The sequence below is a fragment of the Petaurus breviceps genome, unplaced genomic scaffold (assembly GCF_028583685.1).
Source record: "Petaurus breviceps papuanus isolate PSGF00001 unplaced genomic scaffold, PetGlider_PUasm1.0 90769, whole genome shotgun sequence".
Taxonomy (NCBI): domain Eukaryota; kingdom Metazoa; phylum Chordata; class Mammalia; order Diprotodontia; family Petauridae; genus Petaurus; species Petaurus breviceps.
Genome location: NW_027187341.1, coordinates 4,402,823 through 4,420,460, shown reverse-complemented (window position 1 = coordinate 4,420,460; position 17,638 = coordinate 4,402,823). Strand labels below are relative to the sequence as shown.

Sequence of the window (17,638 nt, the reverse complement as noted above, 5' to 3'; positions counted from 1 at the left end):
GTCAGCTTTTTTTCTGAAAACACTTTAATAATCGAGTGACTCTCATTGCACCGATACAAGGGGACAGACGATTTTCCCCGAGGTTGAAGAAAGTTGCATATCGATTCCTGTTACAAAGCTGTAAACGTACACGCGTGCAGTCACGCGCGGTCACACACACGCACACACAGCTGCATTGCTTTCAGAGTAAGCCACATTAAGACAACTGGAGTGTGGCGAAGAAGGGTGGCTGTATGTGTATCTCTCTCTCTCTCTCTCTCTCTCTCTCTCTCTCTCTCTCTCTCTCTCTGTGCGTTAGAGAAATAGATACCTAATAGAAAATCTACTGCAAAGGATTCTGAATCTTACACACACCCTGGGATTCCGCTTTCCTGTGTGCCTTTGACACAGAGAAAAATTAAATTGCTTTCAACACCCCCCATCCCCCGTTTTCTGGTGGAAGACCACGGAGAAAGCTTTTTATATGTAGTTAAAAGGCCACAGAGACTCTGCAGTGTAGAAATGAGGCGCTGCAGTTTACAAGCGACAAGCCCTTCTCACATTGTTAGTCTCCAATCTAACTGATCTAATCAATGACACCAAAGCATTGGGGATTCTAGCACCGCCTCCCCAAGCCTTTTAGCTTTTTTTCATTGGAAGCTGGAATAGGAGGCAGGTTCTTGTTCTTAACGTTGATTGGCTGGCAGGGAATCAGTATCAATGTTTAAGCAGCGGCGTGAGGTGAATAGAGTCAGTCAGCAAGAGGCACTGGGAGAGAGCGAGAGGGCTGGGAGCCCAGCAAATGCAGCAACAGCAGAAGGGAGACTTGAAGAGACGCTACTCCAACTGTTGAATTGAATTCGTCTTATTATTATTAATATTAATTTTCTTCACTCGGTTTCGGAGATGGATTTATTTTCTCTGAAATCTGAACATCTTTTGCATGCTGTTGGCTGATCCTGATGAATGCCTGACTGAAAGAGGCCACCCACCCATAACAGAGAGGGGGGAAATACCCCACTACAACAGATTGCAGAATTAACTATGCACATTGGGTCTGGACTTTTATGAATAGAGGACAATTGGGGGGAAAATACCGAACTGAGAGCCGAGTCTGAGCAGTGGAGAGTTACTGGAAACCTACTATACATTTTTTTTTATTTCCCTAAAACTCAGAAAGATCTTGGGGTGGCTCACGCCTAAAATAGAGGACAGATTAAAAAAAAAATACACCCAGCAAAGCAGACGCCTTCTCGGTGCTGTGGATAACAGCCTTGTTTTCCTGATCCTCAGCCTCCCGGAGAAAGAGGTATAGTAAAAGTGCAGCTGGATTCAACACCCCTTCCCTTTCTTCTTTTTCTTCTTCTTCAAAACATGATTCTGATTTTTCTATCTATAGAGTGAGTCAGAGAAGTGTTAGGAAGAAGCTGCAACTAATGTCTGTGAAGGGAGGAACATGAGGCGATAGTGAATGCGATTTGTTCCGCTGGATCTGACTCATCCAGCAGATTGGAACACCTGAATTTCTGGATGTGTCATTCACTTGTGTTGGGGGTGTTTTAAGAACCTGAAATTAAAAAAAAACAAAAAAACAAAAACACTTCTATCTAATAAGCCCCTCTAGAGGTAAATCGTCCTGACTTGGCTTTCTGCTGCTGTTGCTACTCCCTATACCAAGATGTCCAGAAAGACTGTGGGAGCTTGAGACTGCAGAATGCATTACACCAAACATTAATTTTTATTTGTTTAATCCAGTCCCCTTCAAAACAAAACAAAAAAGGACATACTTTGTTCGTTTAAAATATTTACCACTTTTATTCATCGCCAAGATTTTCTTTTCTAAATGAAGAGGATTGGGAGGCGGCAGAGCCATTGGAAGGAGATGCTGAATAGAAAGAAAAAAGAAGCACTTGACAGCACAGCCCTGTGAATGCAGAGACTGTTTCCCTTTTAGCCACAGACAGTGTATGTATGTGTGTGAGTACTCGGTGGATTTTCTCTCTTTTCCTTCTTTTTTTTTTTTCCCTCCCCCAATTCTGAGCATTCAACCATGGGTTGCCTGTTGATTTCCTTTCTATTGGAGAGGAAAGCAAACTGGAATTAAACTGCATCGAGCAAAGTGCTGTTCCTGAGAGGATGTGGTGGTGGCGGCTGCTACTGGCCTGTCTTAGAGAAATCCAAGAGTGTATATGCGAATGAACATAGACTGAGATTTTTTTTTCCCTTTCCTGTACACACATACGCATACACACTGCTGCTGCTGCTGATCTGGTTGGGGGTTTCCTGGTTTCGGGAGAGCATTTTTCAAGACGAGAGGGCGGAGGCTGGTAAAGGGAGGAAACTACAAATCCGGACACTAGTTCTCTGCTCTGCATTCCCCCCTCCCCCCCCTCCCGGGGCTGCTTGGAAAGGAACGGGAGAACTACGCCTGCCAGCGAGATGCAGTCCGCCTCTGCTGCCGCCGCCGCCGCTGCAAGCAATGCAAGATTAGATCTCTAAATGCAGCAAAACACTCCCTGAAAACCAACAAGCCCGCGGGGCCACCAGACATTTCTCAGTACACAAGGGAGGGCTTCAGATCTATTTCCGAGACTCGTCTGTTTCCTTTCCCTTATCCCCGTCAATCTCATCGCGGGAGATGAGTAACAAGTAAGGATTTCACTTTACAATCCTGCTTAGAGACACACCTCCCTGCTCTCTTTATCTCCCTCCGCCTCTATTTTTAATAGTATTTCGGAGACTGCGTGTGAGAGTGGCTTTTCAGCGCACTGGTGGAGGGTGAAAAAGAAAAGAAAAGAAAAACCCTGCGTATTTTTAAAACCCATTATCGCTGCCTCTTCCTTCTCCCCCTCCCCCCGCCCCGGACGATTTTTTCTTCTTATCATCCACCTCATCACTGAAGTTTGTGGAACCTGAACTAGAGCTGGGGTTTTCCTGTAGATACGAAGCACTTGTTTTACCCCTGCGCTCGGAAGCTGCTTTTATTTTCACTCAGTGACCCTTAAGCTACGGTCCATTTGCTGCTCCTCGCTCTGGGCAGATGCTGTAGCTCAACAGGTTCAAGGAACTTGGGGAAGAAATAAGAAGAGCCTGAATCAAAAAGCAGCTAGAGGGAGAAGAGAGACAGACCCTGTCTCACGCACGCACACACACAGGAGCACACGCACACACACACAGAGCCCTGTTGTGTTGCACGCTCGCGGCACACAGACACGCACAGTCCTGCAGCTCTTGCCCCCACCCCGTTGGTCTGGGATGTACCTTTCCATCTGTTGCTGCTTCTTGCTCTGGGCTCCAGCCCTCACGCTCAAGAACCTCAACTACTCCGTGCCGGAGGAGCAAGGGGCCGGTACCGTGATCGGCAACATCGGGAAAGATGCGAGGCTGCCGCAGCAGGGGCTTCTGCCCCCGGAGCGAAGCGGCGGCGGCGGTGTCAGCATCGGAGCCGGGCGCGGCAAATCCGGCAGCTACCGCGTCCTGGAGAACTCGGCGCCGCACTTACTGGACGTGGACGCTGACAGCGGGCTCCTCTACACGAAGCAGCGCATTGACCGCGAGTCCCTGTGCCGCCACAACGCCAAGTGCCAACTCTCCCTAGAGGTCTTCGCCAACGACAAAGAGATCTGCATGATCAAGGTGGAAATCCAAGATATCAACGACAATTCGCCCTCCTTCCCCTCGGACCAGATTGAAATGGACATCTCAGAGAACGCCGCTCCAGGGACTCGCTTTCCACTCACCAGTGCCCACGACCCCGACGCCGGTGACAACGGGCTCCGCACTTACCTGCTCACCCGCGACGACCACGGCCTCTTCGCTGTGGACGTCAAGTCCCGCGGAGATGGCACTAAGTTCCCAGAGCTGGTGATTCAGAAGGCACTGGACCGTGAGCAGCAGAATCACCACACCCTAGTGCTGACCGCCCTGGACGGCGGGGAACCTCCCCGTTCCGCCACCATGCAGATCAATGTGAAGGTGATCGACTCCAACGACAACAGTCCGGTCTTCGAGGCCCCCTCCTACCTGGTGGAGCTGCCCGAGAATTCCCCCCTGGGCACCGTGGTTATTGACCTCAACGCTACAGATGCCGATGAGGGCCAGAACGGCGAGGTGATGTACTCCTTCAGCAGCTACGTGCCAGACCGGGTGCGGGAGCTCTTTTCTATTGACCCCAAGACGGGACTGATCCGCGTCAAGGGTAACCTAGACTATGAAGAGAACAACCTGGTGGAGATTGACGTACAGGCCCGGGACTTGGGGCCCAACCCCATTCCGGCCCATTGCAAGGTCACGGTCAAGCTGATAGACCGCAACGACAATGCGCCCTCCATAGGCTTCGTCTCGGTGCGCCAGGGGGCGCTGAGCGAGGCCGCCCCACCGGGCACTGTCATCGCCCTGGTGCGGGTCACTGACAGGGACTCAGGCAAGAACGGGCAGCTGCAGTGTCGCGTCCTGGGCGGAGGAGGGGCGGGAGGGGGCCTTGCAGGGAGTGGGGTCGGAGGCCCAGTGCCCTTCAAACTGGAAGAGAACTATGACAACTTCTACACTGTGGTGACTGACCGGCCGCTGGACAGGGAGACCCAGGACGAATACAATGTTACCATCGTGGCCCGGGATGGAGGCTCTCCCTCTCTCAACTCCACAAAGTCATTCTCTGTGAAAATCATGGACGAGAATGACAACCCGCCCCGCTTCACCAAAGGACTTTACGCTCTGCAGGTGCATGAGAATAACATCCCCGGCGAGTACCTGGGTTCTGTGCTGGCGCACGATCCCGATCTGGGCCAAAACGGCACCGTTTCCTACTCCATAATACCCTCGCACATCGGGGACGTGTCCATCTATACCTACGTGTCCGTGAACCCCACGAACGGGGCCATCTACGCTTTGCGCTCCTTCAACTATGAGCAGACCAAAGCCTTTGAGTTCAAAGTCCTAGCTAAGGACTCAGGCGCCCCGGCTCACTTAGAGAGCAATGCCACCGTGCGAGTGACTGTTCTGGACGTGAACGACAATGCGCCTGTGATTGTGCTGCCCACCCTGCAAAACGACACAGCCGAGCTGCAGGTGCCCCGCAATGCCGGGTTGGGCTATCTAGTGAGCACTGTGCGGGCCCTGGACAACGACTTCGGGGAGAGCGGGAGGCTCACCTATGAGATTGTGGACGGCAATGAGGACAACCTGTTCGAGATCGACCCGTCCAGCGGCGAGATCCGCACCCTACACCCCTTCTGGGAAGATGTAACCCCGGTAGTGGAGCTAGTGGTGAAGGTAACGGATCACGGGAAGCCCACCCTCTCAGCTGTGGCCAGGCTCATCATCCGTTCGGTGAGCGGCTCTCTTCCAGAGGGGGTGCCCCGGGTGAACGGCGAGCAGCACCACTGGGACATGTCCCTGCCACTGATAGTCACCCTGAGCACCATCTCCATTATCCTCCTAGCGGCGATGATCACCATCGCGGTCAAGTGCAAGCGGGAGAACAAGGAGATCCGGACTTACAACTGCCGCATCGCAGAATACAGCCACCCGCAGCTAGGCGGGGGCAAGGGCAAAAAGAAGAAGATCAACAAGAACGATATCATGTTAGTGCAGAGCGAGGTGGAGGAGAGAAATGCCATGAATGTCATGAATGTGGTGAGCAGCCCCTCCCTGGCCACCTCCCCCATGTACTTTGACTATCAGACTCGCCTGCCCCTCAGCTCGCCCAGGTCTGAGGTGATGTACCTGAAACCTGCCTCCAACAACCTGACGGTTCCTCAGGGGCATGGGGGCTGCCACACCAGCTTCACTGGACAAGGGACTAATACAACCGAGACACCCTCCACTCGGATGTCCATAATTCAGGTAGGAGACTTTTAGCATAACCTGGGACTTGACTTTAAAGCTTTGTTTTTGGAGTTGTCCTGACACCTATCGAACAGGACTGAGACACTGCCAACAGCAGTGAAACCCTCTGGTTTACATTCTGAATACTGTGTGTGTACATACTCTAAGATATACACAGAAGTATCATACATGTATGTAAATAACAGCACAAAAATTACAAGATGTAAATGTCTTGTTTCTGTTAAGTGTTGTTTTTTTTTTAAATAGACTTCATTTAAAAAGTAGAGCAGTGTTCAGTGTTTGTGGTTTGGTTTAATTTTTGTTAGTATATATTTCACTTCATAACAAACAACAAAGAACCCTCCCACCTTCGGGAACTTTTGCTTAACTTGTTAATGGTTCTTTGTTAACACTGCAAATAATAATAATAATCAATGTTATGCTTCAAAATGAAAAGGTTGTCATATCTGAACAACAAAAATAGCAGTCAGATTTCCAGTAGCCTGAATCAGTGTGACCTATTGTTTACACTAATATATTTAAATATAGTTTTATCAAAGCACATTTTAAAAATACATGGATTTAATATGCAGCTTGAACTAACAACTTAATTCACTATTGTAGTTTAAGCTTTCAAATCACAGATATGCTTTGAAACAACTTCTTTTAAAAGTTTGGGTGAAGAAAGGCTCTGGATAATGACTATTACTATATTTGAAATGTTACATTTATGTTGTCCAGCTGTTTTCCTAATATTCTTTTCTGAGTCTTTGGAGAAGTGAACCCAGTGTATCAGAAAGAAGTGACACAGACTCATTTTGTGTTCCCTGAAAACGGGAGGAAAAGTTGCACTATAGTCACTTGTACCAAAAAAGGAAAAAAAATAGCATGCAATTAAATTCATGAATTGTATATTTGATATGAACAGATAATTTCAAATTCCCCAATACTTTAAATAGATATGTGTATAGAAATACATATACACATATATATTCTATACTTTAAATTAAAGGCCATTGACACTTGGCAAAGGGAAAAATTCTGATCTTTGATCCAGTACAGGTATGTATTTTGATAATTGCAGAAAAACTCCCTCTGCACCAGTCAATTAGAGCTATTCCTCAAGACATTGTAGAGTTGTATCACAGCAGCAACTTCATTTTATGCTTATCATGCATTTGCATTGCTACCAATTACTTTAGTGGAGAAATACTTGAAATCTAAAATTGAACTTCTCGGAAAGCGACACTTAGGGAAGATGAACAATATGGGGGTAAAAACATGATAATTTGATTTATACTTATGTGCTTTAAAAGTCAAATAACTTTTGATGGCACTTCTTTTGGGTAGTTAAAAAAAATATTGTTAAACTTGAGTGCTCAGAGTGCTAAGTCCACTCTTTTTGTTTTTGCATATAACTGTAATAGTTACTAAAAAAAAGAAGCAAATTATATTTTCCCACAATCATGTAATGTCTCCGTAAAGTAACTAATACGTGTACTGATTAATGCTACTGAATACAAAGCTATCATTTGTAGTGTTAAATCCCAATGGTTGGAGTTTTTTTTTTTACAGTGTTTACTGTATGCTTAATAATGATTTTTTTTTTTTGGAGATCTATATAAAACTGAAAGAGGAAATTCCTCCCTTAAAAAGGCGTTTTGTGGTTTCTATGAAAGTCTGTGGCTTTTAAATCTGCTTTTCATGGTCATGTATGTCTCTAAGAGAAAGAAAGTTTTATAGTAAAAAAAAAAATTATAGGTAGTCAGTCAACTGATAAATGCACAAATACATTGCCTTCATTAAAAAAAAAAAAAAACTTCCTTGTCTGAAAAGTTGTAACATGGTGGATAAGTACCCAAACTCTCACCATCTATTTCCATGAATCAAATTCTTATTGAGGTTCTAGTGGAAATGGAATTGGAGTAGCAGAATACCTAAACAGTCTGAGGCATTAGTCAGATTGGGTAGGACACACCTGGGATTGAATCAGCCAGATCATTTTGAGAGGACAGTTTGCAAGTGTTTCTACAAACACTTCTGAAGACTTCAATCCATCTTAAATTAGAATCCAGTCAGTAGATTGAGTTCCTTTTTTTTTTTCAAAAAAAATCAGTTCCAACAGAAAATTTCATATTTTGTTTGCAAAAAGTAAAGAACATCTCAGCTCTGTCCTCCTTTCCTGCTTCCCCACCATAATACATTTCAGCAAAATATATAATAGACATTGTTCATGGAATTAGTTTTAAAACCTGAAACAAGTTTTGGTCCAGATATGGCATTCATTGGTGTGGGACCTCCACTAAAGCAGATCAGTGATTTGTAGTCTATGACACTTGTCTGGGATGAAGAGGGAGCACTGAGAGGTTATTTGACTTGCCTAGTCAGAAAGAAAGTTAGATCCTATGTGAGACTTGAACTCCATCTTTCAGATCTCTGAAGCCTATCCTCTATCCTCTCATAATATTTTTGTCAGCACGATTTTCATCTTTATAATGTTTTCTGGCAAAGTGTTCTCCTCTGATGTTTCTATAAGTGGCCTGGAATGCCTTAAAAAACACCTTTGGGGACTTAATTCCTTTTATTGCCCATTTGATCCAGATCATACACTTTGGCCCATGTTGCATACCTATATTTAATTACCTTTGAGCTGTATATGGTTTAACGCCAAGTATAATGTATATAATGCATTAAATTAAGGGCAATGATTGATCCTTTTAATTTAGTCATGTTTTGCAAATGCTTTAAAATGGTGCATAATACCTTAAGTACCTAGGTACACCATCATTTTACTTCAGGTCAATGAGTTGGTTGTCTGTTCTTAAATTGATATGACAGAAACACACAACTCTGAATGAGAACTTGATATGAACTTCTGGGGAGATATTTTAGCTATGTAATATTTGTTTCATTTACTTGAGAACTCAAAGGAAGTTCAATACTTTCACCGAGGTATACATATAAGTATGTTAAGGACTAATAGAACTATTAATTCTCATTTTTATGTCTGTCCAAAGTACAGTCTTATATAAAACCAATATGGGAACTTCACAGATTCACAAATTGTGGCTGTATTTTATAGGCATGTCTGTGGCAAAACCATACTTTAATTGAATTCAGTAAGAATTCTATGTGTGCCACACCCATAATAATGCATTTTTTCATTCACTCTTTATATTAGGATAAATCCTAGTGTACTATTTGTCAACTAGCAGAGTAGAAAACCAGAATTTGTGCAACAACATTTAATTATCAGGTGTGTTTTCCCCACAAATTCTTCACAGAAAAGCATGATGATGTGAAAGTGGTTAAATCTAATTATAGCCAAGGTACACAAGAAGTAGAAATATCTTTTAACATATGTTTAGATATTTTATTAATTTAAAATATATAATTAGAAAAAATATCATGGCCATTTCCTTTGGGGAACATTGATGGGACAAAAGAAATTTGGTCCTGAGATAACAATTTTACCAGAAAAGATCAAATGGGGCTTTAAATATCTTCTTTTCTACAGTCTGAGGAACATGCATACCTTAGGGAATACTCATGTGGCATGCTAAAACGAAGCACCAATCATTACTGATAGTTCAAAGCAGCCACTGTTCATGCTCTGTCAACAAATGTAATAGATCTCAGAATAACTCTATCAGGAACTGATTTGGGGAGGGGCAAGAAATATTCCTAGAGTAGTTGGGGGAAATCCCAAATTTTCATGCTGCTGTAATGTCTTCAGACTTTCTATAATGTTACTACAAGTAGCTTTTATGTGCACTCATAGGTGGAAATGTGCTGAGCCTACATTTTTAGTACAACTGAAATAATTAAAGGGGAAAAAAAAGGGAGCTACATAACTCTTCCAGTGTTTTAAAACTCCAATTTCAAACAACTCCCATTAACTTTAACTTTATAGACTTTGCATAAAGGGAGTAACATCTTCTTGATCTATGTTCATGGACTTTTCAGTCAAAGAAAATGAAGTACATGTTCTCAGAGGAAAAATGCACACTTAAAATATGCAACATTTAGCTGGGGGTAGTTTCTAATGCACAAAATTCTAAATGGAATAAAATGAGTGAGGATTAGATAAAATGAACAGTGTGGAAAGAAGGTTCGCACAAGTAGCCTCAGCATTTTTTGAGTGAAAGGAGGTAAAGACAAACTACTATTTGCTTTATTGACCCCATTGGACAATTCCTAATGCAATCCATGAGGCAATGAATAGTTTTGAGTTACTAGAAGCTAACCTAGTGATGTGGTAGAGGAACTCAGCTGGACATTTGTACATATACACCCTCTCCAAATCCTTAGGACTCATAATTGATTTTGGGGATTCACTGGATTCATACTGTATTAATTATACAGAATTCATGTAAACATTTTTCAATATTATGTGGTAAACTAACCTTCTTGCCCTTTGGCTCATAAAATGGCAAGTTAATTTGAAGCTTCAGTCACTAGTTATTCTGGAGAATATTCAGATCGCACAGACATGTACAACCTGACTTTTTTTTCTCTCACAACATTTATGGAAATATAGAATGGACATTAAAGATAATATAGTCCAATCTACTCACTTTTCATAGAACAAACAAATAAACAAAAATCTCTGAGACCCAGTAAGATTGTGACAAGTTGAAAGGTTACATTGCTGATTCGTGCCATGTCTCAGAACAGAACCTGAGTTTATTCACTCCCAGTCCAGTGTTTTCTAGACCAAATCCCTAATGCCTTAGGTCTGTTCTTATTTTGGATGTCTGGGGCTAGGTGTAGCTGATAATACCCTTTGATAAATCTCAACACAGACACTAGTTTGGTCATTGGTATAATTAAGTGCTTGATACAACTTCTGAAAGATAGAGATAAAATGACACAGAAAGAAAAGGTTATAAGGTTAAAAAATGAGACAAAATAATATATTAGCCACAAAAGTGCTTGAAGAACTTTAGAGTGAATCTAAATTACCATTTTGTTATAATTATTAATTATTTGAGAGTCAGAATGATGCTTCAGTATTTTTCAAATGTTTAACAACCTTACTAAATGTGGCTTCATTATACAATATGAAATATGAAATTATAGAAATAAATGAATGATAAAGATAAATAAAAGTAAAATGCTGCATAGAAACATTTCATTTTCAAATATTTAATTTGATAGGATGACTTGATATGATTACTTTTTTGGTCAATTATCTACAGCCTTCAATAAAATTAGCAAAATGTTATCTATCTCTATATCTATATATTTACATAGGAACCATATGTAGCCCCCAGGTGAAAATTCAACAATCTTTTCCTAAAGAAAATGAAATGCTTTTAGTATCACCTAAAGAAATCTCCTTGAATCCTATCAAAAATTAAAAATTGTGAGAATTTGACTTATAGAATTTTTAAGTTGTATGAAGAACAACTTGGTGAATAAATGTAACATTACTTGGGACAGGTAATAGACACAAATACTTACAAAGATTATTTCCTCCACAGTGTGAATATAGTGAGCACATTAGGGATTATTCTGAAGGCAAACATTGATGCTATATTAAAGTTTACTTATATTGTCCTAAATCTTTACATATATTACTCTTAAAGCAATCTTGACCAAAGGATTATCAATTTCATGTATTCAAGGAAAAATTCTGAAATTAACCTTTAAAATTTTCTCAATTACAATATTTAAAACCACATTTTGTTATGTTTCATTTCTACAGATTAATCAAGATTATTAATCTGTTTTTGCTATTGGCAATACATAAATTCTGTCATATGTCATCACAATTTTCATAAGTAAATATGTATTTACAAAAATATCACAAAATATTGTAGAGAAGATCTAAAATGATGGCTTATATATTTGGTGAAAAAGGAAAGCCATCACTACATAATGAAAAGCATTAAAGTATTTGTGTTTCACTAAACAAAGCACTGATTTGATATATAATCCACGTGTATATTTGCATGTGTACATATAATGCATATACACTTATTAATTCAAACAAGAACACACTTCTATGCTTATTCCTCATTGCATAAATAATTTTATTAAATTGCTATAGATACTAGGATATGTTCCCACTCCACAGGCTTCACACCTCAGGAAATAGTTTGGGAACTTCAGGTTATAATAACATCTGAGGCCTTAAAAAATCCTAAAGTTAAATAAGTTAGAAGGGGGAGTGTTATAAAGATCAGAGAGCTCTATATGTAAAGCTGTTATCCATATTCTTTAAGTAGCTTAAGGATAAACACATCAAAAAGAGCATAAGATATACATGTATAATGTACACATATACGTGTAATTTATATATGTTCTCATAAGTATACATGCATATATGTATACATACACATATATATGTATTCTAATATATACATGTTTGTAAATTAAAGCTTTTGTTAGGATAATAAATAAAGAAGGAATAAATTAGTAGACCTGGGTTCCTGAATTATTAACAAAAACTTAGCTCCTTAAAAATGTTGGTAACTTATGCAATATACTCAATAGTAGGGAAATTCTTATAAACCCCCAGCTAATTATGATTTTAGTTGTTGCTTTAGAATGCATTCCCAAAAGTAATGCTTTGTTTAATAAATCCCATAGGGCACTGTTTCCAATTTATATTTTTATAAAATAATGTGATATATGTAGGTATATGTGTACATACATGGACATGCAGACACAGATGTGCATACGCACATGTGTATAAATGCATGCAAGCTTGTATGTTTTAAATAATGCCTTCACATTTTAGCATAACACAAGGATTTGTTGGTTTGTCACTGTCACTCTGAAGATAGAATGGCTCTTACCCTTCCCCCAGTTAAAGTTAATCAGTCCTTCTCTGATCTACTGATAAGCCACTTTAGCCTCGGTGATACAGACAAGTATGTCTTTCCTGTGAACTTAGTGTTTTGCAGTTAGTTGTAACCCTTACTGGTAATTTTGACATTGACATATCATGGTGCTCCAGTTACTTAAAATAAATTACCTTTAATAGCAAAGGCTATAATGGGATCAACAATCTCTGCTGTGACTAAGCAAAAGTATGCTGGAGTCTCCTCTTCCTTCTACTGCAAAACTGCAAACCCAGTATTTTCAAGGTAAAATGAAAAAAAAAATGATCAAAATTAAATGTACCATTTTGCTGTGTGGGTGGCATCACTCCGTGATGTACTGTAAGTTCTTTCAGTGATAGACATATGAAATGAGTTTCAGACTGTGTTTGAGAAAATCTATTGATATATGTGTAACATACTTTTATTTGTCTGTTCCAGTACTAGTGACACTATGATTACTGGTATTTGCAGTCCTTGCCCTGGAATTCTTCCAGGCAGTTTTATTGTATTGAAATGGCTCTTACAGTTCATTGAGCATCCAGCATAACATTGCTGAATATGATTGGCGCGTTTGCATATATTTATTCGGAAAAAAAATCAGGCAGTTAAACTGCATAATTATGGGAAAACGAATCATAACAATAAAAGACCATTTAAGTTAACAAGCTTTGTGATCAAAGGATAAATACAGGTTGGATAAATGAGACTCTAGATGTAACTAATCTACATAAATAGGCTTTGGTCTGATTAGAGGAAAGGAATATATTAAAATAATTTAGTAGTATTAAAAACATTTTTTGCTTCAGTCATTTTTATAACATCAAAACTTACACCATCTTATTTTTTTTTCTTCTTAAATTTCTATTCAATTCAATAGCCAGGAACACTTTTGATGGTGGAAGGACGATGTGAAGCAGCTCAGGTAAACAAAAATATCATTTCATAAATTTCCATTTAGTTTTTGAGCACATTGTGTGTCCAAAACGTGTAATGTTTTAAAAATTTGAAATGCCTTTTTGATTGATTTTTAATTAAAGAAAAACATTAAAGGGACAGTTTCTTGTTTACCATCTTTATCAGCTAAAAGCAGCCTTTGTACTGTTTGAAAGCTGAAGCATTAAAAATCAATTTCAAGTCTTCAAAGCTATAAACTCTTACTTGCTTTGTAGATATATACTGTTTTCAAAACCATTGCATGCATGCTTGTCAAGAAAATTAAAATAAACAGTAAATAATGGCTTTGTCATAATTGTGAAAGATTTAAATGTATTATTAATGATAGCTAATGACATCTTTGAAAGTAACTTAAGAAACACACTGTGAAGCCTTCATACTATTTTTTACAACAGTATTCCCTTTTTAAAGATTTTCTTAACTTTTCTTGGCGGTGATTAAAAAATAAACCTGGAAATTCAAATATGACATCAATCAATATTGTTACTTATAATATTTCTACCTGCATCATTACAGATTACTAAGCATCCATTTAAACATAAAATTATAGCCTACTGTTCAATAAAACATGCTGAAGTACACAAAATTGAATTAGGAAGCATCCCAAGTGCCAATATTTTAACTCAGTAAAATAGTCAAGCTACAGGTCTTTTAATGGATATGTATATGAACAACCATAAGGTACAAAGAATCTTTCTTATTAAATGATTCCAACATCATTCTGTACAATTACGTAGTAGAAGCTTAGAAATGTGAGCTCATTTAGCACAAAAAGAGTTGTGCTCAGAGCCTACTCATATTCAAAGCATACAGTTTGCTTAACCTAAACACTAACTCTTCATTTTCTGCAAATGGCCAAACAAATATATTCCCCCAAATCTGTTAATTTCATTTAGTTTCATAGTGCATCTGATAGTAGTCTATTAAGCTAATTCTGATGATAGAATATTTGATAGATTTGCTGTTTTGCATAACCCTTGTATAATTTGATATGCAGATTTGAAGATCACAAAAACAATCCAGCTTTAATGATCATGAGTGGGATTATCTAGACACAGCTGTACAGTATCTAGTCAGTATGTTTTTTACTATGATCTCGTTATTTCAGTAGATTGAAAATAATACAAATGAGTATGACTTTTAGTACTTGAAAAAAGTTTAAAAGCCTAAAATATTGCTGTAGATATCTTTGTGAAAGTTTCAATATTTATACTGCCCTTCAAATCAAGTAAATGAAAAGATTTCTTTTTTGTAAGAGAAACCTACAGTGTTAAAATAAGTAAGGTTGATTCTTAACAATATGCTTCTAATTGGTCTCATTGAATACACACACACCAAGAACAATTCATAGAGATTTTCTAAATGGGCTTAAAAACATTATTAGGTGTTCAGTAGGTTATCTGTCAATAGCTAAGAGAAGAAGCCATCTAATTGTAGGTGAATTCTGTTGTCTTATTTTCTTGGGACTGCAGTAGAGCAGGAAAACTTCCATTTTTCCTATGGAGCTATGGATATGCATCTTCCTTAAACTTATATGTCCCACTGTCCACCTTCAGGATTGAGAATAATAATGAAGAAAAAGTGTAAGACATGTGGAGTGCCTAGTAATCAACCTTCCATCATTTTTATTAATGGCAGTGGGTATTAAAAAGTACACATTAACTTGAATTCACATAGCTTCAAGGTAAAGTACTAATCAGTCAACTGTTTAGCCAGTGGGTATGAGATGGTAATTGTTTGCTTTCTGATTGCTCTTCCCAAGTCTACCTGATTCTTATGTCTGTTTCATAAATGGGCTATTTTAGTTTTAAACCAACTTCTGATTCCTTTTTTATGCATGGTGTGATCACATCAAAATGGTGGACTTAAGAAATGATAATAACAATAGCAAAAATAAATTTCCCTCTTTTTGTTTTGTTTTGTTGTTTTTTACAATGGAGTTTTGATAGAAATGATACTAAGACAAAGTTTGTTCCATTATTATTGTTATATTTAATCTTCTATGGACTATTACCCAGGTGGATAAAATAGCTGATTTAAAAAAAAATTACCAAAAGTATTATTATCATCAGTCGTCATTATAAACCTTATACATACTGTGAAAGATTAGATAAATAATAACAGTAAACTGGCACTTTTGTGTGTAAATCTCTCTCTATCTATCTATATCTATATCTATCTATCTATCTATCTATCTATCTATCTATCTATCTATCTATCTATCTATCTATCTATCTATCTATCATCCATCTATCTAAATCAGTACATAAGCAAAAAGAGCACATTTCTGCCAAACGGACTTTCAAATGACCAAATAGGATTTTAATTTCCACTTACATTTAAAGTATGTAACTTTACATTTTTAATTTTGGCATTCGCATCATAATAATTATTAGCTAAATTTCCAGATCTTGACCTTTTTAGTGAAGCTACTCTTTATCCCCAGATGAGAGTAAGAGAGGAAATAGAGAATTTATGCTGTTAAACAAATATAAGCCACAGGAAATTGGGATAGTTATTGGTGCAAATCTATTGCAAATTGCCTGCACTGGCATTAGATGTGGCTATACCAACAAATGAAGCAATAGGCCCACATATTGAGAAGCTGGGGGAGGAAGGGATACATTTAAAAGATACTTTTTTTTTTGTTCTGATTTAAATTTTGAGCAATAGGCTTTCCACAGTATTTTATAATCAAGACAATTACATAGTAATTTGGGTTAGAATGCATGCCCAGTTTCCCATCTCAAAACCCAATTTGTTACCACCTGTGGCTATTTCTATTAAAAAAAGAAACATAATTACTATGAGTCTCAGCAGTCTAAGAGTAAATTTTTGCAATTACAATACCTCCCTTGGGCAGATGTGTGAAAATGGCAGATTAATTCCTGCCAGGATCTGTCTGTTCCTTGTGTAGTTTTCAGTTTGCAAGTGGTTTGGTATAGCCTACTCATTAGAGTGGCACTGTTTGCTATGGTTAAAGGTTATGTCAGTGTTTCCATAGTAAATCTCTAGAAATAGAGATCCACAAATCTCCTATTAAATTTTGCTCTAGGCAAAAGTTGACATGTAAAGAAGGTCTTAGAAGGGAGTAAAGATTCACTCCTAACTCCCTCATTCCCCCAACCTTTCCTATTGCCCCCTTCAAGTTTGAAGAAAAGGAAGTTGGGCTAACTGCCAATGTTGAGACAGTCAGAATTGTTTAGCAGGCAAGTGCTAAGAAGCCTTTTGAAGAGTAAAAACACCCCTATAGAGAACATCTTAAAGGCTATCTGTGCTCTGATTTTTACTCAAAGTATGTTATATTACTTAATATTTCTGAATCTATAAAAGAGGAATTAGAAGAAGGGAAGCCTCTTTACCTCTGGTTTTCCATTTCTCTTATAACTAAATATGTATTTGAGGAATTGACGTGCACTGGAAATACCTCTCCAAGAGATCTGTAAATTCTTAATGTACCAAATGGTACTTGATTTTAAATGTAAAAAAAATATTGTCTCTGATTCTGGGGAAAGAGAGAGGGGGAGAGAAGTAATTTATATTTCTTTATCAGTTGAAGGATATTTCTAACACCCACTCTATCTACCAAGTAATGAAAAGGGTCACCTATCTCAGTCTCATGGAGGCCATTAAAAAGCAACAATAACAACACTGTTATAATCTATGAATACTGGAATTTTTAGGGGAAAATGGAATTAATTAACTGACAGAGGATTATTTCCATAAATGGATTTAAAATATATTTGTTATTAAGTTGTAATTTAAGAGTACATTCCATGGAAAACACTCTAGGTAATACTAATATTTTACCTTGCTTATCCTTTTATACATTATATTTTAAACAGCATTGAAAGATATATCTTACAGTAGTTTGGAGTGAAAAAAATCACATTAAAAAAGTGACAGGGCATGCTTTAGTAATTTCAAAATATATTTGAGAATTCTTTTTCAAAATAAGCATAAATATCCCAAAATTAATTCAAATCCAATTAAATATGAAAATAATTGAACAATCAAAGATATCTATTAAAACGTAATTGACCTGG

At 38.5% G+C, this 17,638-nt stretch overlaps 1 protein-coding gene across 2 annotated transcripts in view; it reads left to right on the top strand.

Annotated features, from left to right (window-relative positions):
- Window positions 1-2,993: 2,993 nt before the first annotated feature.
- PCDH17 (protocadherin 17) overlaps window positions 2,994-17,638 on the top strand; it is a 113,123-nt gene continuing 98,478 nt past the window's right edge. The window contains exons 1-2 of one of the 2 annotated variants that reach the window (XM_069068624.1): window positions 2,994-5,823; window positions 13,516-13,560. In XM_069068624.1, the coding sequence (XP_068924725.1) occupies window positions 3,235-5,823; window positions 13,516-13,560 (2,634 nt within the window). In that variant the 5' untranslated portion in view covers window positions 2,994-3,234. The remainder of the gene's footprint in view (window positions 5,824-13,515; window positions 13,561-17,638) is intronic. The other variant, XM_069068625.1, reaches the window with a different exon arrangement.